This window comes from Carlito syrichta, unplaced genomic scaffold, assembly GCF_000164805.1.
Source record: "Carlito syrichta isolate Samal-C Ts95f unplaced genomic scaffold, Tarsius_syrichta-2.0.1 Scaffold303260, whole genome shotgun sequence".
Classification (NCBI taxonomy): domain Eukaryota; kingdom Metazoa; phylum Chordata; class Mammalia; order Primates; family Tarsiidae; genus Carlito; species Carlito syrichta.
This window is the reverse complement of record NW_007247356.1, coordinates 149,274-172,733: the sequence shown is the minus strand read 5'-3', so window position 1 is coordinate 172,733 and position 23,460 is coordinate 149,274. Positions and strand designations below refer to the sequence as shown.

At 34.5% G+C, this 23,460-nt stretch overlaps 1 protein-coding gene across 1 annotated transcript in view; it reads right to left on the bottom strand.

Moving 5' to 3' along the window:
* The window catches only part of GRIK2 (glutamate ionotropic receptor kainate type subunit 2), a 476,767-nt gene that overhangs the window by 450,760 nt on the left and 2,547 nt on the right, over positions 1-23,460 (bottom strand). Inside the window, exon 2 of the mRNA XM_008058224.2 lies at positions 21,089-21,346. Within this exon, the coding sequence (XP_008056415.1) occupies positions 21,089-21,346 (258 nt within the window). The remainder of the gene's footprint in view (positions 1-21,088; positions 21,347-23,460) is intronic.

Genomic DNA, 23,460 nt, shown 5'->3' with positions numbered 1-23,460 from the left:
CACGGGATTACAGGCTGAGCCACCGAGCCCGGCGATTTAGTTTATCATGTAAATCTTTCTTTGCATTGAGGACAATGAATAGCATGGTGCATGGCTCATAACTTAAAAAATACTAAAAAATAATTTTAAGAGTAATTTTCATATCTGATTCCCAGGAAAAATAAACATGATAACTCAGTGAAAATATTTCTATACAGGATGCAGTAAAATGGCCCACAATTTGTAGTTTCTGATGATAAAATTAGTAGGGTACAAGAGTAGATCTTAAATAATCTGGATGAATCAATAGTTTATGTAATAGTTTATATAATTCAAATCTCACCTTATTTTTGCATTTCCATGACCTGGAACAGTGACAAGCAATCAGTGGGTTCCTAACAAATGTTTATATGATCAATAAATGTAGTCACTGTTAGTCCGATCCCAATTGTACTAAGTCTATTTGTATTCGCTTCTAAATTATAGATAGATTTCTAAACCATAACATACCTAAAGTTGTAGCCTATCTTTATCTCAAGTATGCAAAATACTCATATTAAAAAAAACCAATAATTAGGAATATACTTGATGAAGTCAGCAGTTCTCCATGAGGGGAGGGGATGTCATCTCCAGGGTACATCTGGCAAATTCTGGAGATATTTTTAATTGCCACAAATGGGGTTGGGAGCTGCTACTAACATCAAGTGGATAGAGGTTAGGGATCATCCAGAATTACCTGGCCCCGGTATAAATAGTACCATGGTTGAGAAACTCTGCCCTAAGTCTTGGGTATTTGAGACTAGCACTGAGCACATCACAGTGATATGCCTGTGATGCCTGTGATATGCAGCACAATAATTTTGCCTTCTGTGTCTCATGCTGAGTGATTTATGTATTAGTTCCTAAGATGTGTATTCCAAGGCATTTAGGTACATTTTCCATGATCAAACTTTATTGTGCCTGCCCTTTTATATAATATGGCAAAGGCTATTCATCTTTAGTTATAAACAAACAAACAAAAAAAATCCAAATGATGGAGTGAGTTGTTTGAGGAACATTATGACATTATGCATCTTTTTTATAGTGATAGTATGCTGGTTCAGATGTCATCTCTATCCTTTCTAAAACTCAAGTTGCTGTATACCACTTACTCATCTCTGTTTATGTTCTATTTTTGTTTGGTTGTCGTTTCTTATGTCTCATAAAACAAAACCTTGGCTTAAAAATGCACTTCTGTAACCAGGGAAAAAAAATGTTGAGTCCTCAAAAATGCATATAGTGAAAATACTGCAAAGATTATATCAAATGATTGGTTCTATTTAATGTTCTCCACATGCATTAACATCTCTCTACTTGGAGTCAACTATCTACACTGGTGCTCTGTCTTACAGAGATAAGGTAAGTGTAGATAGCTATGGACCCTGGGCACAGCTGCTAAGTCCCTCCTTACAGCTAAACAAAAAGAGGACACCTGCCAATACATAGAGGCTTGTTCTCTTTCTTTCTCTTCCTTCTTTTTTATTTTCTTTCTTTTTTCTTTCCTTCCTTCCTTTCATTCTTTCTTCTCTCTCTCTCCTTGAGTCTCTTTCTCTCTCTTTCCCTCCCTCCCTCCTTCCCTTCCTTCCTTCCTTCCTCCTTTCCTTCCTCCCTCCTTCCCTTCTTCCTTCTCTCCCTCCTTCTCTCTCCCCCTCTTTCTTCTCTCTCCCTCTGTCTCTCTCTCTCTCTCTTCCTTCCTTCCTCTCCTATTTTTGTCTTACCCCTCAGTTTTTTTTATTTGCATTTATTGCGAAATATAGACTTGTAAGAAAGTGAGTGCTGAATTCAACATTGTGGGTTTAAATTCTGATTCTGACACTTACTAGTATTTCCCCTTGGGAAAGTTTCTTGGTGTCTTTAAGACTCAGGTTTCACATTTGTATATACAGGGACAATAAAATAGAGATGTCATGAAAACCGACAAATGAGTAATGCATGCTGAGTATTTAGACTGCAACTGGCATACACCAAATTTTCAATAGCTGTTGTTGCCATGGTGAGCACTATTGATGTTTATCTCTCATGCATCACATATCTCTTCTGTCTCTCTTCTCAGGGCTAATAGTAATGAATTAATTTTCTTTCCAAATGTCTGTTATATCCTTTCCATCTATTCCTGTTTGAAGGTTGGAAATTTTTAAATGATGCTAGCAGAGAAAGAAATGAAGCAGTGTTAATTTCTCTATCTGGCAGAAAATTTAATGTATTCCATTGACAAAGAATCTCAAAAGTCATCCTCAATTTTCTATGGTGATACAATTTGCAAATCTTGAAAGTAGGGGCAGAATAATTACAGAAATATTGTAGTTCTAAAATAAAGCAACTTGATATGTTATTCTTACCATTTTTGTTTTTTGCTTTCAACTTTATTCTGATATAATTGAAGCAAATTAAAATGTACCTACTTAAAGTGTAAATTTTGATTAACTTTGACATCATGTTATTATCGCCACAATCAAGATAATAAATATTTTCATCACTGGCTAAGGTTTGCTTCTGCTCTTTTGTAATTATGCTTACTTTTTACTTCACTTGAAGGCCAGGAGGTGAGAATTAACTGGATTTATTTTTAGATCAACGCAAGTAAATCTTATACTATCCCAACTAGACATGTAACATAGTAATTAAATCACCAAGAAGGTAACACAAAACAATTTTTTTTAATCCATGTGGGCAGCCTGTAATCCCAGCACTTTGGGAGGCCGAGGCAAGTGGATTGCCTGAGCCCGTGGGTTCGAGACCATCCCTGGCAACTTGGTGAGACCTTGTCTCTACAATAAAAAACAATTAGCCAGGTGTGGTAGCACGTGCCTGTAGTTCCAGTTACTTGAAAGGCTGAGACGGAAGGATCGCCGGGGCCTACCAGGTCGATGCTGGAGTGACTGTGAGTATGCCAATGTACTCCAGCCTGGGAGACAAAGTGAGATTGCAACTAAAAAATAAAAATTCCCAGTGGGGGGAATGTAGTGTTAAATTATGGTTTCTTGAACTTAGAACTATATAGTATTTATTCATTAGTTCACTCAACAAATGTGCATTAAGCATCTACTATAAGCCATGTCCTGTCCCACCAGGTAAATACAAAGTCCTAAAGAAAACAAACTCCTGCCCTTGTGGAATAGCTTGCTAAAGAGAGAATAAAGAAACTAAAAGTCTTATGAGAAGTGTAGGAAGTCCTCGAAAATATTTTTAATACAATGCAAAAAGTAATTGCAGAAATAGAAAATATTGTCCAAAAAACTAGGTAATGATAGGATTTATCACAAAAAATTTTTAACTGTAGTGCAGAAGGGATACTCATATTCAAAATAAATGTGCATTGATGCATTTAAAACATACATTAATTATCAAAATCCTTACAAGAATGATAAGGACTACTCAAAAGCAATAAACCCCAGGATTTTTTTCAAGGTAATATACAATAAAAATAATCAACTTGTAAAATCAGATATATAAAGGACAATTTTCAATTAATCCAACAAGTTCATGTATTCTTAAAGAACAACATGACATATATTTTCTTAAGGGAGATGAGGAATTATTACATTATGCTCCAGTTTTGTTGAACAAAATGGTTTTTATATTAAGGTTATCAGATATTTTAAATTTTCAATAAGGAATCTTTAGAAAGACAAACAGTTCCTCTAGCCTTTATTGTCTGGCTTACTGTGTGCCACTTATTTTACATATATTGTCTCATCCAGACAACCTTGTTACGTATTATGGCTTCCCATTTAAGAGAGAAATTGGTGATAGCCATGATGATGATGATAGAGAAATTGATTGGAATCTTAAACCTCCACTCTTATCATTACAAGCTGGGTCATAACACAACAGCTACTGATAGAACAACTAATCCCCTGAGAGAGCTAGCAATAACACATATCTTTAGCAGAGTGAACATCTGTCACAATTAAGTTAATAATTGGCATAATGAATTAAACTTCTATACACTATTAAAAACATCATCTAAGAGGTAAATATCAAAACAGTTAATGGATAATTTTGGTAAGATTATGGTTGATTTAAAGTTTTTCCTTCTTCTTTTTGAGACATGTTCTCATCATCATTAGAGTATGAGGAAGAAAATATAACAAACTGATCACTGGCTTTTGAAGCATCCACTAAGAAGTACTTCAGTACCTTAGCTCACATTTCATTGGCAAAAGAAAATCACATGGTGTTGCCTAGCTTCAGAGAGGTTGAGAAAATGTAATCTACTCTGTGGCTGAGAGCAGTCAGATACATTTGGTAAACAGCACCAATAACTTTAGAAGTTAATTACTATTTAATGTTCTAATATATATTATATGAATTAAAATTCTGCTTATTTAAAAATTGGTTGTCACTTTTTCCTAGAATGTTTATTGAATCTTGGTAAGCAACAGTATGAAGTCCAAACCAAGACTGTCTCTAGTATTTCCTTAGAGTCTATTAATGTCTCTAACCGTTCCAGTGATATTCAGTAATCTGAAATTCCAGCCTCAGTCCCTCCACAGGGTTACTTGTGACTAACCTTCCTTGGTTCTTATAAAGTTGTATGCTCTGACTTTAAGTCATTCCACATCCTTCCTGGTCTCTTTTGATCCACTTATTATTCTTAAGCATGGCTATCAGATACCCTCTGTTTAAACCACAATAGATGTTTCACCACACTACAAATACACCATACTATTTCAAGCTCTGCATATCCTATCTGATACACTCAACATTCCTGAGCACTAATTTAAATGTCTCTAACCATCTGCTTCTCTTTGATCTCCAACTCCAGTAGTTATAACACTTTTATGAGACTGTCATTTAGCACTTATCATTTTGTAGTATAACTCATTTGCAACACTAGTTTTAAGTATTTGGAGAATAGAAAATATTTTATTCATGTTTGGTTCTTCTTTGGTCAACAAAGGGCTGGATAAAGTAATAGTTTATATAATCAGTATATGTCATCAGTATATAATGTTTAGGAAGAGAAAAATGATCTTCAATTTAATAATTGTCTTAAATATCTTTAAATATGAATTTAGAGAAGTTACTGAGATATGACCTCCTTTCACTTACCATTGAAAACTGATAAAGAAGTGAGTCCAAACTAAAGAATGGCAGACCTTAACTGAAGTAGCAAATGTACTGCTTTGAAATCTGAGGTCAAAGGAAATCTATCCTAGTTGACTGCCTATTAACTAGGCTAATAAATTAAAAAATAAATGTTGTATTATTTAAAAAGTATACTTTAATATAACTCCAATTTCCCTATTTTAAAGATCTGAGTAAATTATTTAAAGTGATCTATAACTTTAGTGTAATCCTATCAAAATCCCAATGATGTTCTTTGCAAAAAAAAAAAAAAAAAATCATCCTAAAATTCATACTCTCAAGAGATCCTAAATAGTCAAAACAAGCTTGAAAAAGAACAAAATTTGGAGATTTCATAGTTCCTGGTTTCCAAACATTGCAAAACTACAGTAATCAAAACAGTATGGTACTAGCATAAAGACAGACATACAGACCAATGGAATAAAATAGAGAGCTCAAAAATAAACCCTCACATATATGGTCAAATAATTTTCTTTTCTTTTTCTTTTTCTTTTTTTTTGAGTCAGAATCTCACTCTGTCACCCAGGCTGGAGTGCAGTGGCATGCTCACAGTCACCCCAGCGTTGACTTGCCAGGCTCTAGAGATCCTTCCGTCTCAGCCTTCCAAGTAGCCGGAACTACAGCCTGGCTAATTTTCTTATTTATTATAGAGACGAGGTCTCACCATGTTGCCCAGGCTTGTCTCGAATCTGCGGGCTCAGGCAAATCTCTCGCCTTGGCCTACAGTACTGGGATTACAGGCTTGAGCCACTGCACCTGGCCAAAATCATCTTCAAAAAGGGGAGAAGAACATTATATGGAAAAAGTCTTTTCAACAAACAGACTTAGAAAAATTGGATATCTACCTGCAAAAGGATGAAGTCAGATCTTTACTTTTCACCTTACATAAAAATTAACTCAAAAAAGATCAAAGACTCACTTGTAAGACAAAAATTATAAAACTCTAAGACGAAAACAGAGAAAAATATCTTCATGACATTGGATTTGCCAATTTTCTTGGGATATGACAACAAAAGTATAGGCAAAAAAAGTAAACATAGATAAGATGCACTACAAAATTTAAAAATTTGCATCAAGGCCACAATCAACAGAGTAAAAGGGCAATGGAAGAAAATATTTGAAAATCATATATTTGATTAAGGGTTAATGCCCAGAATATATAAAGAATTTCTATAACTCAATAACCTAAAAAATAAACAACCAAATTAAATTTAAAAATAGGTAATGGACTTGAAAAGACATTTCTTCAAAGAAAATATTCAAATGGCCAGCAAGCATATGAAAGTATGTTCAGGGCAGCCCCCTTCAGTCCCTTCTTGTTCTGGGAACTTTTCTGTCCTCTCAATAAATCCTGCTTTCTCACTTTCAAAAAAGGAAGGAAGGAAGGAAGGAAGGAAGGAAGGAAGGAAGGAAGGAAGGAAGGAAGGAAGGAAGGAAGGAAGGAAGGAAGGAAGTAAGTTAGTTCATCGAGGAAATGCAAATCAAAACCACAATGAGATATCACCTCACACCCATAAACACGCTACTTTCAAAAAAGAGTAAGTGCTGGTAAGAATGTGAATAAATTGTAACCATGTGCACTGTTGGTGGGAATATAAAAATGGACCATTCACTACAGAAAACAGTACAGTGGTTACTCAAAAAGTTAAACTAAACATATGTTTATTATGTGATCCAGCAATTCTCCTTCTGGGTAGATAGCCAAAAGAATTGAGAATAAGGTCTCAAAAAAGATATTTGTACATACAAATTCATAGCAGTATTACTCAAAATAGCTAAAAGGAGGACACAACTCAAATATTTGATGACTGAGTGGATAAACAATATGTGATATTTACCTACAATGAAATATTTTCCAGCCTTAAAAAGGAAGAAAATTCTGACACATGCTGCAACATGGTAATACAAACGAACATTGATGATGCAATATTCAGTGAAAAAAACCAGTGAAAAAAGACAAAACACCATGTAATTCAATTTATATGTGGTATCTACATAGTCAAATTTATAGAAACAGGAAGTGGAAAGGTGGTTTCCAGGGGCTAGGAAACAGGAGAAATGGGGAATTGGTTTTTGATGAGTATAAAGTTTCAATTTTTCAAGATAAAAAAATTTTCTGAATATTAGTTGCACAATAACATAAATATATGTAACACCACTGAAATGTACACTTAAATATGGATAAGACAATAAATTTTATGGGTTTTTTGTTTGTTTTTGAGTTGGAGTCTCACTGTGTCATCCAGGCTGGAGGGCAGTGACACACTCCTGGCCACCGCAGCCTAGACCCGCTGGGCTCCGGCAATCCTTCTGCCTCAGCCTTCCAAGTAGCTGGAAATTATAGGCATGCACCATCAAGTTTGGCTAATTTTCCTTGATTTATTGTAGAGATGAGGTCTCGCCAAGTTGCCCAGGTGGCTCTCAAACCCGCGGGTTCAGGCAATCCGCTCACTTCAGCCTCCCAAAGCGCTGGGATTACAGGTTGAGCCACCGAGCCCGGCCGTACGGATATTTTAAAATGTGTCATTCATCAATGGAAGCTGAACATTCATCACAGTAGCACAAAGGAGAGATCGGCAGTAGCAGGACACTGCCGGGAGAGGGGCACATAACAACACAAGGAATATCTGGTCCAAAACCAGGGGAAGCGAGGACCTGTAGGCAGTCCAAAGTTCACCTGCATGTAGAATACTTATGTACCTAATCCTGACTTGTACCCAACATCTTTATAATAAAACAAAGTGATTTTTAAAAATAAACTAAACATTCCAATGACTCTAAACCAATGACCAACAGAGTTTCAAATAATGTTGTCAGTTTTATAAAGTCTTTGGGGACCTGATCTATCCTCTTAAATAGTAAGACAGTTACAAAAAACAATTGTTAAATGGTGGAGAAAACCATTTTGTTTATCTCTAGCTTGCCAATAGTCTCTGTGAATGTTCTTTGCCCTTTGCTGTAGGCTAATACGAAACCCTTTGTCAATAGCATAAAAACTAAGACTGGGCAGCGTTTGAAAGTTCTATAGATTTGTCTTCTTTTAACATAAAAATACAAATATCTTTGCCACGTTATATATTAATATATAGGAGCTGCTGTTTTCTTTAAGAATAGATTTAAATACTATTTTAAAAAACTGTGTTTAAAACATTGATCTACTCGCTTGGCCCAGTTTCTAGTGGCATCTGACGGTATTTAAAAGAAAAAAATTGCATCATTGGTAATTTTTGGTTTCTCAATATGCCAGTAAGATAGCTCTGTGACCTTCAGCCATATTTTTGGAAAGGGAATTATAGCTTGTCATTTTTCATTGTGTAATTAATAAGCTAATTAACAAGTTAGTGTTAAGATTTCAAGGGCTGACTTAATTTTCTTTCTTTAATGCCAACCCAATTATTTCAATTAGATAAAAAGTTCATTGTGAAAATGGAATGAGAGAGACTAAAAATACTTAAATGACAAGTCAGAATCATTATCTATGCAATTAGTACCTTTTGCAAAATTCTTTAAAAGTTAAATTAAAAAGTAAAACTATTTATAAATTTGTATGGGGTGAATATTATAAAACATATTAATATATTGTTTTAAATCTTATTAATTTACATTTGGCAATGTTTACTGTATTTGCAGTGAAATGTTTTGCATCTACATAAAAACGAATTCAAAACTGTTTTAAAACACTCCAAAAACAATAACATTCAGCAGAATTAACAGTACTTGTTGAAGTTCAGACAACTAAGTATTTCAAAGTTATAACTGACAATTTTGTTATTAAGTCACTAAGGAAATATTCGAAGTTTGTTAAAATTTTTAAATTTGCTTTGCATATAAAATAATGTCTTTATCATGTTGATAAGTTTGACTTGATGTCAATTATTTTTCAAAATATGAAAACTTGTGTATTAGTTGATAAGAGTAGGTGAGTGGTGGCGTCATGATTACCTAGGAACTTATTGGAAATATATATATATATATATATATATATATATATTATCAGGCCACAACCTGTAATTACTGAATCAGAAACTGAGAGTATTAGGTTAGCAAGCAGTGTTTTAACAAGAATTCCTGATGTTTTTAATGCATACTGAAGTTTGACAATCACTCGATGAGGTTATGCTATAGTAAAAATGATCCACCAAATCACAGTGATTTCACAGAAGATTTTATGTCTCATGAAAGCCAGGAATGCTGTAGATCTGGGACAATTCTCCAGAGCAGCTGTCTTTGATATTCTGGCTCAGCATTTCAGGATGTTTTGAACCTATAGCAAAATTGTTATGTGGGGGAATGAGTAAGCAGAAATAGAAATAAAGCAATTACATGCTTCCACCTGGAAGTGAGCAACACCACTCATTATATTTCATCAACCAAAGCAATCCACTTGGTCATACCAGAATTCAAAGATTAGGGAACTGAAATCCTGGAGGTCTGGAAGTAGAGATAACCAGACATATTGGTAAACATCAGCAATGCCCACTATAATTAGCTGTGTTTTCTATTTCACATACAAACCCTTGGGTATAACTCTAGAGTTACTGAATCATAGGGGTTGGCTCAGGAATTTTCAGTTTCAACAGTAGCCCAGGTAATTTCATTCTCTCTTAAGAATTAAATTTAAGAACGAATGCTTTGGGTTATACTGATATTATGTATTATATAATAAGTTTTGTTTTATCAAAAGGAAGATTATTTGATTTAGCAAAAATGCAAGTACTTATAAATAATAAAATAGCAACTTTGATTCTGATATGGGGCAAGAAGAGATGCATGTTAGACCTTTTATTGTCATTAGATTTTGTTAGTCAGGGTTCTGTTTATAATGGGATATAGTTAATATGCACCTGATGCATTCATACAAACATTTACTTCTTAGGTTCCTTTTTGAGTCACTGAGATACTATCCCAGGGGACACTGTTCCAACTCCAACTTTGAAGAAGGCTGAAATAATGATTGGCAGACAACTAGCCTGTTTAGAATTCAAGTTTTAATACTTGTTTTGTCTTCTAAAAGTTTTTGTTTCTTAGTTAAGTTTTCTCCAAATATATCATTATATTTAAAATAAGGTAAACTTTTATAGAATATTAAGTAAAAATAATTAGGCCTGAGAAACAGAAAACTGTTTTAGAAAGAATTATGTTGCAGTAGTAGGAAACTGTCAGGAGGCGGGAGTGAGAAACTGCTAAGGGAGGGAGGGGCATACCTCATCAACAAGGGTACCTGCATGATCGATGTTTATATACTTAACCCTGAAATGTACCCCACATCTTTATAAGAAAATTTTTTAGCAAGGAAAGAATTATGTTAACTTCACAAATCATGAGTATCAAACCTAGGTTTTCATTTAATCAAGACAGGATCTAGGTTTTTGTAGAAAGTGTTTCTGATGAAGAATCAATTACTTTTAATCAAGTATTCAATAATATCCAAATAATCTATTGCATCTTATAAAAATGGACAAACGTGAGGTTTATTTCTCTTCTTCATCTGAAATCATATTGCAATTAAAATGAATGCTGTCAGTGTTTTAGAAAACAATCATTGCTATGCAGATAATATATAAAAATGGACCTTCATGTAAAAAGTCTTACAGTGGGTTATTTTAAAACAAGTGACATTATAGTTCCTAAGACAGTAATGTAACATATACATAGGTACTCATATAACCATGTATATATATATAGATGATATATGTGTGACAAATGGCAGGTGTCACAAAAAGCTCCCTCAGTTTTTGGATTTTTCCAAAACCTCTCCTCAAAAATAAAAAGAAATTACTTCTTTGTTTCAAAATTCTTAATCATTTTTTCCCTTGGTTATATTATTCCTCCTTGCTTTTTTTTTCCTGAAACACACTTCCTTCAGATACTCCCATGACATATTTTCTAAGTTCATTCAAGTCTTATCTCAAATGTCTCCCAGCAACTCTACTTAGTATTCCTTCCCATGTATCCCCAACACACCTCTTCTTCTTTACTTCTCTCCAAAACACCTACCACATATGATAATATATAATATACATATTTATTTTGTTATTATCACCCTACATTAGAATTCAAATTCCATGAGGCAAACAGGTTTTGTCTGTTTTGTTTTCTCTTGTATCTCTTGTATCTAGAACAGTGCTGGCACAAAGTAGATACTTGACAATTATTTGTGGAATAAATAATAAATAAATAAACATATGGATAAACAAATACATAGATGAATAAATGATAACATAGTTAGAGCCCCTATGTCCAGGAAACCAACATTCCTGCTAAACTGGTGATGCGAGGATGCTGAAAATAAGATTTACTACAGAAATGAGGATTAACTATTTTATCAACTACAGTAACTCTTGCATCATACATCCAAAGGATAGAACTATCGATTCACATGGGTAGGAGTCATGGATGGTTACTTCACAAGACTATTTTAAGGTACATCTCAAAGGAGATAAATAGGTCTCCAAATGGAAAGGTCATCTCAGACAGAGAGAACAGTTTGTTCACAGCAAAAAAATCTGAGACAACAGAGAATGATTGGTAAAGAAGAACTACAATTATTCAAGGAAAGCAATAGCACAATATTACGAGAAGAAATGCCAGGGAAGTAAAATCAGAGAGACATGAGAGACATGACATGTGTCATGCTGAGGAATTAAAACTCATTCTTCTAAGAACTGGGGAGACACTGAACAGCTTTAAGCCTGAGAGTGACATCATCAGATTGCCATTTCAAAAAGACTACTTTCTCTATATCAGACAGATGAGCTTAAATAGGGCAGCAGGCAGGGTATGTTTCGAGTATACAGTGATAAGGATATCAACTAAGAGAGGCAATAGGGATGGAGGTGAGAAGTAAATTAGAGAAATGTGAGATAAAAAAATGAGAAGTATTAGCGATCAATTGAAATGAAGGGCGAGATAGACACAAGAATCTAGAATCATCACTAGGTATCTGACTGAGGCAACACAATAAAGTAGAAAATCATGCAAAAAGCAAGTTTTGGGGTAATAGTACGGAGTTTGTTTTTTGTCACATTAGGTTAGATGTGCCTATGAGACAGTCAAATAAAGATATCAATGAGTGGCTGGATCTTTGTGGAGAGGTTAGTACACATGACTGAAAATGTAGGCGGGGAAGTCTACATGTGGGCAGAGGAGGAACTCATAGGTCAGATGAAAAGTTTTAGAGAGAGTGAGAAAACAAGATGCCTGGGAATAAAATCTTAAATAACATCATCTTTTAAGAAACAGGAAAAGAAGCCAGTTGTGGTGTCCCACGCCTGTAGTCTCAGCTACATGGAAGGCTAAGGCAGAAGGATCACCTGAGACCCAGCAGGCAGTGGTTGCAGTGGCCGTGAGCGTGCCCCTGCACTCCAGCCTGGGCGACACAGTGAGATTCTGACTCAAACAAGCAAACAAACAAACAAACAAACAAAGAATTTAAAAGTATGAGAATGGGAATAAATGGCCAAAAAGAAGGAGGTAACAAGAAGAGAATGGCAATGCAGAAGCTAAAGCAAAATAATTTTTTGTTTTCCTGTAAAGAAGGGAGTAGTCAAAATTGCCAAGTGCTATAGAGAGATAATATAAAAACCATCCTTCCTCCTGTGCCATATATAATCAGACAGTCAGGATCAAGAAAATGTTACGGGGGAAGGTACCCACCAAGATGTGCATGCCAATTTGTTTAAATTTAGGAAAACTTAAATGGAAAGATATCAGTAGTGTATGATCACCACCAGGAGAATTATTCTCACTTCATTTTTGTTTGCAAAACATGCAAATATATAACTGATCATTGAGGCTTAATACAAGACCTGCTCTTTCATTTTTTTTAAGACCTACGTGTGTGTTTACTTTGCTATTTGCAGAAATATCAGTTGTGTGATTGTTATGGAATAAAAGTTTCATTTTTGCTATTTAGTGTTAGCATATATTGTAATGATTTTAAAGCTTAGGGAAATTATTAGTTTTATGAGCACATTAAAATATTCACTATCATGTAAACAGAACCCAAGAAATACTATTCTACAAAATTCTGTGCTTTCTTAAATAGGAATTTAGGAAAACAAGTTCAAGCAAAGCCAACTTAGTGGAAATACTATTGCACCGAGCTATGAAATCAGCTATATCCAAATAATTAGGTTTAACTCATAATTGCTAATTGTATTTGCACTTGAAATTAGAGAATATAGCCCTTGAAGCTTTTTTTTACTTAAAATACAAAACATATAATCATCTTAGATGCAGATTAACCCCCTTTTTGAAATAAAATTGAAATTATTAGGTTCTGTGTTTTACAATATTAAAATTGTTATATTATTCAAAAATTATTGTCTTCCAGGAATACAATACAATATAATTATATTATTCTATTGGACTCATTTTATCCTGCTTAAATATAGGTTCAAAATAAAATAAAGTAAGCTTTTACAATTAATTGGCTTTCCATGCATTAAACTATCTCCAAAAGCACAAATTAGACATATCTAAAATAAAGCCTGTAAACAAAGTTCAACCCAATTAATATAGTTAGTTTTGCCAGGCTCAGTGGCTCAGCCTGTAATCCTGCGCCTTTGGGAGGCTGAGGTGAGTGGATTACCTGAGCCCGCGGGTTTGAGACCCGCCTGGGCAGCGAGACCTCATCTCTACAATAAATCAAAAAATCAGCCGGGTGTGGTAGCAGGCACCTGCAGTTCTGGCTACTGGGAAGGCTGAGGTAGAAGGTTTGCCGGAGCCCAGCAGGTCGAGGCTGCAGTGGCCAGGAGCGGCCACTGCACTCCAGTCTGGGTGACAGAGTGACTCCAACTCAAAAAAAAAAAAAAAAAAATATATATATATATATTATACATACATATATATATATATAGTTAGTTAGTTAGTATTCTTGTTTTTGCTTAGGATAAAAGCCTTGGCTTTTTTTCCTGTGATTATGTCATAGAAGTTAATCAAGGCTCAAGTTGTTAAATATTACAATTCCTAAAAAAAATTACTTGCTTTTACATCATTAGTTAATTACCTTTCTAAATTCTTCTCATATCTATATTTATCTCCATGACTGCCCACTCACTCACATAACTCTGGACTCTTTTGTATCATAACCCTGTCTTTTATTTTATTATTTTTTACAATTTTCTTCATCCCCTCATACTGCAACAAAGTCCAAATGAAGGGCACAAGAAAATGCCAGTAGAAGCATTAGGTGCCTGCTCGTACTATTAGCCTTATGCATAAGTTCATGGCGTTTGTTTTGACATGGCAACACTGCGGTGTTGGGAGTTTATCATTTGTCATTTGGAGTGACAATGTTGTGCTTGTGAATATACCTTGAACTTTTCAGCTTTGAAGAAAGTTAGTGCTATTTGTGAGTTATAGAAGATGGATGGTCAAATGGAAAAAAATGAACACTTCTGACATATTCTTCTGTTTGAGTTTGACAGAGGTGTAAAGGCAGAGTAGGTGGTCCAAAATATTTGTGTCATGTACAGGAAGAATGTCTTGGGGGAAAGCATGTCATTTCAAAAGGGGTTACTTTGACCTGAGTGATTCACCACATTCAGGAAGACCGTTAGGCTTTGATGAAGACCATTTAAACGCTTCAATCCACACTGATCCATGAACTGGAAAATGCAATGAACTGTGACCAGTCAACTACTGTGTGACATTTGCATTTTGTAGGCAGTTGAAAAACACTGTACACATATGCATCAACCCAATAAATTCCTGTTTTTCAACATGTATTTATGATACTTCTAATAACATTGGATAACACTAAGACAATATTTATAGGTGCTTCAAAGTTAATGTTTTAAGAAGCAGATTTACCATCTTCTCTCCCAAGTCTCTTTTCCTTGTTTTCCCCTTTTAGGTAAATGTGTCACTGGTTCATAGCCCAGACCAGAAACACAGAGGTCATTCTCATCTTCTGATTTCATCACTTTCTCCCCTCATTGACTTATTAAACACTTCACTCTGTATCTCCTATATCTGTCTAGGATTCTCTACCTCAACATCATTTCACAAAACCTTAATTGAAACAGTTCTCTTTTTTCAGCTTGGCTTATTCAGAATTTTCTTCTGCTCCTGGTCTTGCCCTATTGAGTTCCAGATCTCAATAACCCCAACACATTCTTCACATTGCAATCAGAAAGTCTTCACTCGTAATACTTCTAATCATGCTCTTCTTTTGCTTAAAGTCGTTATTTTTTTAAACGAGTCAAACTAAACAAAACAACAACTATCATGTCACAATAGTTAGCAGAGTGGATTCTAGGATTGACTGCCTAGGTTCAAAATCCAGATCTGCCATTTACGTGCCATGTGATCTTGGGCAAATTACTTCAACTCACTGCATCTAAAATTTTCTCACATTAACAAAGTGAGATTACAGGCTAGGTGTTGCTTCTGTTTCTTGCCCAGAACTGGGAAGACATTTAATAATGACGATAAAGATCTTGATTATTTTAATTTTCTTATATGTTTTTTTAGTACCTGAATTTCCTACAATAAACACATATCAATTTTAATAAAAATGTGAGATGAACAATTTTTCATATAGTCTAGTGGAGAAAAATGGGAAGGGCACATAACATTTACACCGTTCCAAGTTTTAAGCTCCTATCATCTTTGCTCTTTGAGGCACTTCACATATCTCATTGAATCGTATAAATGATCCCGTGAAGTACATATTATTCTCACCTTACAAATCCATCAGCTCTTAGGCTTTTAGTGGTCAGGTAACTTGCTAAGAATTACACAATGGGGCCAGGATTTCAATTTAGACTGTTCTGACACAGAAGACAATAGTAACAACAATAGTTCAGGCTGCCTAATGTCCCCTTCCAAGTCCCTACTGAGTTCCTAATAAAAGAATGGATGGAGGGATGCCCATCTTTGAGGCACTCAGTGGTGTTTTGGAAAGCAGAGTCACATCACGCATACATCACTAACACTGCTATCACCACACAGATTCTAGACAGGAGGATTTTAAAAGGTAGACTAGCTAGTGAAATGCTGTTTGTGATCTCCCTTACATTAGCCTTTTATGAACTCTCACTCATCATTCTTCACTTTCCTCTTTTTTGATATTCAGTGATAATGAAGTGCTTGCAATTTCCTGACACACTGACTCCCTCAAGCATCCTCACCTTTACGTATGTTGCTCCCATTGGCCTCTTCTCCAGTTGAAGCATTTTTACTCTTCATGATACTTTTCATGATAGCATCACATTCCCCAAAACTCGATCCTTTCAAGGCAACTCTCAACCCTCCCTCTCTGAACTACCACAATATTGTTTTCTTTTCTCTTTCTGCACTTGTCACACTATTTCAATGTCCTGATCATGTTACTCTTTCCCTTCTCATTCTCATTCTACTCTGAGCCTGTGAAGAAAGTCAAGTTTTATCTATAATCCTTGTCCTCTCTGCCTAACATAGCAGCTAGTATCTACAAAGTTGATGAACTGTTGTTCAAATAAGTAAATATATGTTTAATTACTGTTGAATTACATAAACACAATTCATTCCTCCTTTCTTATCAAACTTGTGAAGTCATAGAGGAAATCATGTCTATTTATCTGAAAATTATTGTTGAATCTATTTAGCCAATGTTCAGGTATTTAAAAGCTACTTAACCAAATTTGACCTTGGGCAGATTATGTAACATATTGGGGTTTCCTTCTCTAAACAATATATATAATGGCATCTTCTTCATGTATTCCTTCCTTCAATATGTATTAAGGTACTTGCATGAACCAGGCAATATTTGAGGCCCTGATGGTAAAATAGTGAGCAGCCTTATGGTTCATAGTGTTCAGGTATATGTTTGAGCCAATAGAAGATACAGACAAGAAAAGCCATTCAGAATGTGATGAGTGCCCTTATGCTGAGGGTCACAGGAGTTACCATGGTACTTTGGGATGTGTTTGGGGAAACCTATTCCAAACTTTGGAGCAGGGGTCAGGGAAGTCTTTCTTTGTGGCATCTAATCCAGATGGTATGCATGGGTGTGTGTGTGTGGAAATGCACACATGTACGTGTGTGCACTCAAGGACTAAGAGGGGTGGGCCTCGAATGAAAGTTTTCTGGGTGATCGGAATAGTATTTTCAGCCACTAAAAGAAATTTAATATTTCCATTTGAAAGAAATAAGTGGGAGATTTAGACTCAAACATCATTGGAGAGGTAGAGGAACAATGTCATACCTTATAAGGCATCTTACAAAGTGTTGAGTTTATCCTTAGAGCAATGAGAAGCATTAAGAGGGGAATGGATCTGAATTGCATGTTCTAAAATTACTCTAACTGAAGTGGGAAGAATGGTTTAGCAGGATGCAGAATTGAAACAGGGAGACCAGTTAGAAGGCTGCTATAATACAGGTGACAGTGATTTTGATCTAAGTGGTAGAGGATGGAAAAAAATAAAGATGTAAGAGATCATAGAGGTGTATAATTGAAAGCAATTAGAGTTTAATTGTGGAGTCAAAGAAAGCAAGGAATCAAGGAAGATGTTCATGTTTCTATCTTAGGTTACTGGTGGACAGAAAAGTCAGTCATTAGAGGAAGCAGGTGTGATGAGGCGATAACTTGTTTCCTTCAGGACTCAGAATTGTTTTGGAGATTAAGTGAAATTGTTTATGTGGTAGCAAAACTACCACTATGCATAGTGCATTATAGCTCATTTCTGCAGTCTTTTCCATTCCCTTCTTGTCTTTTCTGAAGTTGTACCAATAATTTAATAGCAAAACTGAGAGAATCTCAGGCTTCTGTTTACCAGTCCAGAGTTGTTTGTTAATGGACTGCTGATCTATAAACAAAGATGACACACAAGGATTTTAAAGCAAATATTCACAACTTATCCTGGAATTGCTTACAAGCTGACAGCTATCCAACTTATTTTTAGTTTATATTTAAAATGAATCATATGTTCCAAAATGACTGACAGAAACAGCTTTGTTTCTGAAGCCAATTCTTTTCCATCACTTTTGGACATCATTCAGAAGTATAACAGACTTTCAGGGTGTTTAAAAGCATCCATCCATGACAACAACAAATGCTAATTATCATAAAAAATAAATAGCTCCTGTTCACATCATTTTAAGAATTTCTCCTACTCCAGCACTATATTCCATCTATCATCCCATCTGTTTTGGGGGTGGGAACAAAGACTGGATGAAAGTATAATTATCATGTATCAAACTGGACAGCACAACAAAATAGAAATGAATATAAATAGGGAAGAACATACATAATAAATAAATCTAGACGGGAAAAAAGGAAACATGCAAATAAAATGGCACATGTGTGTCCTGCAGTAAACAGCAGATACATAAGTCCATGATAAAGTAAGTGATGTTTACCTTGTTGGTCATGAGCATAGCGGCTTCTCATTTCAGTTCACAGTCCTAGCTACAATCAGATTTCCTCTAACGTTATCAAATAGTCATCATTTTTACTTGGGGAGTTTACAATTCTTTTAGCTGAACTCTATCATTAAAATTCTATCTTGAGACTTTTAAATATAAAGACAAAAGTCTACTTTTATACATTTATTAATACATTTCATAGGGACTCTTCTGCCTGAGAGTCACTTCATCATATTAAATAATAAGGAACACCCAAAAGTGATTTAAATTCCCAGAAGTGCTTTAAATTAAAAGAGGCAACAATTGGCCAATTACAAATGCAATTGATTCACTAAAGATAATATTAAAAACATGAATAATCACATGTTCCTCAGTAGGGATAGGAAGCTCAACAAGCGCTGAGACTTTTTCTTTACTGGCATATCATTACATCTATAACTGTTCCTGACCTATAGCAGGTAATTAATCAAAATTTCTTGAATTTAATATTGCATAAAATGGAACAGAAACAAGTTCTTTTTCCTCAGAAGATTTTAAGATATACTTCTATGAATAATTTTATAATGACTCTAAGTTACCATTGCTATTTAATAAAAAACGTTTGAAATTTCTGAGCATCTAAGTCACCTTCAAGGCAATGAGAGTGACAGTTTCCTTTAAATAGGAAGTTAAAGTATTTTAACAAATTTAATCTGAGGTTGGGATTCCATGAAAAGTATATAAATAGTTACCTAACTATATATTCTGTATCTATTTACATTTGCCTGAATGATCTGACTTAGAATATAATTTAAAGCTTAACCAAATTATGATAGGACCTGATCACAAATCTCATTGTCTTTTTAGTCGATCACTTAAAAATCACATGCACAGAATTAAAATGACATACACACACTCACAGAATAGTGAAGATATGTCCATAAACATTTGAAACATTTGTTAGCTTTCTTTCTCCTATGAGGAGTTTTATGATAATAAATACAAACTATATGTACAACATATACATAAGTATGTATATATATCATATATGTGTGTTTGTACATTTGAGAATATATCATGTTTGAGCAGATTACAACAATTATATCAGGAAGGAATGGAAAAGAAAATAACCCACAAATTCACAGTGCATATATATCCATATTTGTACATTTCTGTATATGACTATCCATATACATAAGTGGACCAATTTGTAACTGAAAATGCCTTGCATCATTTCTTTACGAGCCTACAAAAATATCCCTACAGAGCCTGTCATTCAAAATGTGGTACACAGAACTTTACCTATGACAAACAATAATAATTTGGGAATAAAATATAATACAATAAATTTAATAGGTCTTTTGTGAGTTAGAAGACACAGCAAAGGTACTTAGGTTATTTTTAAGTATTTTCATTGATGTATTTCTATGTTAAAAATCATATATAATTATCCCATGGTTTTAAATAAGATATACAAAATGACTTTTTAAATTTGTATTTAAACTCACTCCTAATCATAATGAAATATTTTTGAAATGATTTTCATGGTTTTTCCTACCCTATGGCTCTCAGTTTCTTGTTTCTTTGGAAAAGTTCCTGTCAGTTTGCAGATGATCAATTTTATTGACAAATAGACAAATTTCTTCAATGAGTTCTATATACTGCATGCATGAACTGAGTATGCTCCTGGCATGCTTTGATATAATTTATATTCAAACAAATTTTAATAACAATGTAAATATGAAGGCATAGTGAATTGTCTTAAGATGATTTTACACTTAAATTTAAAGAACACTATTTATATTGTTAATACAAATCTTAAAGTAAAATCAGTTATCACTGAACAACAAAATATTATTTAGTTGCTTCACCAATATAAGTGTCAACAAAAATTAAAACTTAACTTTTGCTATCTACTTTCTCTGAAAACTTGTTTTTAATAGAACATTCAAAATAACCATTAATATGCAAAAATAATAACACACATAAAAAAAAGCACAGACACTAGACATCATATAATTATTAAAATATTCTATTAAGATACCAAAAAAATACCATTGTATTATATTTTCTAAGTCCTTAAAAGGTGTCTATACAAAAGCAGTTCCAAACACATAAATTTTTCAATGGTTATTATATTGTCCTTCATTTGAGTAAAAATTTTTTAAACTTTAACATGCTTCATAAACACAAAGTTTATTACTTTTCATATGTATTCTTTGCGCATAAACAGTAAGAAAAAATGTTAAGGCAAAATAATGAATTTTTTAGCAAGTTTCACTACCCATCACAAGGCTTTGCCTTGAGAAACTACCCAGCAAAAATTATCCAGCAGAAGAATTCTGCTAGAATAGAATAAATATTTCAATATTATAGTTCATACTATCTCTATCCTTCATCCATTATATTGTTCAAATCAACGCCTTTACAGGAAAAAAAATGTGTTCATTTTACAAATACAGAGAAAAAGTATGTAATTGAGCTGTTCTTTGTTGGATGTGTAAAATTCTGGTTGATGTTTGGTTTTAAATGTCTTTTCATCCATTAAGTTCAAAAGCAAAACAAAGAAAGAAAAAATTCTCAAGTGAGATTCAGAAAATGATCTATATTTAAAATATAGCCCCCAATGCTACTGTTTTTTTCTTACCGGTGCTGTCATCATATACAACTGTGACGGTTTTCCACTTGAAAAACTGCACCAGGTCTAAAATGGCGCGGCTGAGTGAAGAGAAGTCTGGGTAGAGACTGACATAGAAGGAGTCTTTGTTGTCTGACACCTGGTGCTTCCAGCGGGTTTGTATGTGGGGAACCCCCAGAGCATTGCAGATGGACTGTACTGCGTTTGCTGAGGAGCTGTGTGAAGGCCCGAAGATGGCAGCAACCCCAAGAGACAGCTGATCACAGGCTGAAGAGGAGATAGAAGTCTGTCAATAATGAGAAGAGAGATGCCGGTGTGCCAAGAGATATCACATTATGATTGAAAACCCAAAGGTATTATCCTGAAGAAAGATTTCTTTCTCTGTAATATAACATCTGCTTTTCACTAATTTTATAGTTTGTCTGACTCTGAACATCTTCAATTTTTTACAAGAAAATTAACTCACCCAGATGTCTGCAGTTCAATGCTCAAATAATTCCATAAATAATGTCAAGGGAGAGATAGAGGGAAGAAAAAAAAGGATTTTTAAAAAACTTCATGGGGGGGAATATTCATTTTGGAGGAACCGTTTATGTGAGAGGCATGAGGAAATAGTATTGCTTTTCAAATTCACTGAGTATCCTTTCCATTCTCAAATTCTTAATCGAAAAGAATTTGGTTCCCCCTTCCCCAAACAGTGAGCTATGACCACATACAGCTAAATATTTACACATATATGGCGATATAGGTCAAGTTATGCATATAACTAACCATGCAAATATTGCTATGACTCTTAGGAGCTGATTTCATATAAATTAATCTCAGAGTTGAAAATACACCAAAATCATTAAATTATTTAATCATCTTTATATCTTTGGCTTTTGGATGTTGTAAGTCTTTTCTATTGTCCTAAACTTTTTTTTTTTAAAGTTTGTATTTACTTGCAGGAAATGCTATTCACATCAGTAATAACCACAGTAATTAAGAAAGGCATAAGCTAACTACATGGTATTTGGATTAAAATAGACCAGACTTGAAATCTATAATGTGAATGAATTGATGAAAATAGTGAGTTTGGGCCTAGAAAGTAAATAATTATTGGCAACATGAAAATTATCTTTAAATATTTGAAGACCTGGCCCATGACAGAAGTTTAAGCTTGTTTCATTTGACTGGCAAAAGGGAATTAGGATAAATTGTTTAAAGCTCCTTGTGAATTTTGACCCAGTTTAAATTAAAAAAAAAATTCTAGAGATAAATAGAAAATGTTCATAAAAGGAATAGTCTTCCCCAAGAGGCAATTGTTTGCCCATCACTGCAAAAATCTAAATAGGACAGAGAAGGATTGCTATTGGGCTTTAGGTATAAACTGAGTGTTTAGACTCAATTTCTCCAAGATAGATGATTTACAATTCTACTGTGCAAAATTTTCTGCTATTTTTCCTTCAGTTTTCTTCATAAAATACAATGTTATAGATTAATTCTAAGCATAGATGTACTTAATAATTAAGTATATTTCCGTTTTAAAAAAATATATTGTTCAAATATTCTTCAACAATTCCATATGAACGGAATACATTGTTTTTGAATATATTCTTAGATTCTTACTTTTAAATAATGATTGGGAATTCTAAGTCTGTAAAACGGCTAGCTGGAATCTAGAATTTTTCATACAACATGGGATTCTTCTTCTTTTTCTTTTTTTGAGTCACAGTCTCACTCTGTTGCCCAGGCTGGAGTGCAGTAGCGCGCTCACAACCACTGCAGCCTCAATCTTTTGGGCTCAGGCAATCCTTCTGCCTCAGCCTTCCAAGATTCTGGAAGTACAGGCATGCACCACCAAGCCCGGTTAATTTTTGGATTTATGGTAGAGATGAGGTCTTGCCAAGTTGCCCAGGCTGGTCTTGAACCTGTAGCCTCGGGCAGTCCTCTCACCTGGGCCTCCCAAAGTGCTGGAATTATAGGCGTGAGCCGCTGTGCCTGTCCAATATGGGATTCTTATTCACATATGTATATTGAAGATAAATGGTCTGCCTTCATCAAGTTTTGACCAAATCACAAGCTAAAAAAAGTTACAAATATTATGTAAGTTATGTAGAATATTCTTAAGTGTGTTCCAAATAAGGTTAGGGTTTTCAGTTATCAGAAGAGTCATTTAAAAATAATGTGTGAGCCGGGCTCCATGGCTCAGCCTGTAATCCCGCACTTTGGGAGGCTGAGGTGAGTGGATTGCCTGAGCCCGCAGGTTCGAGACCCGCCTAGGCAACTTGGCGAGACCTCATCTCTACAATAAATAAAAAAAAAAAATCAACCGGGTGTGGTAGCGCGCGCCTGTGATTCCGGCTACTCGGAAGGCTGAGGTGGAAGGATCGCCGGAACCC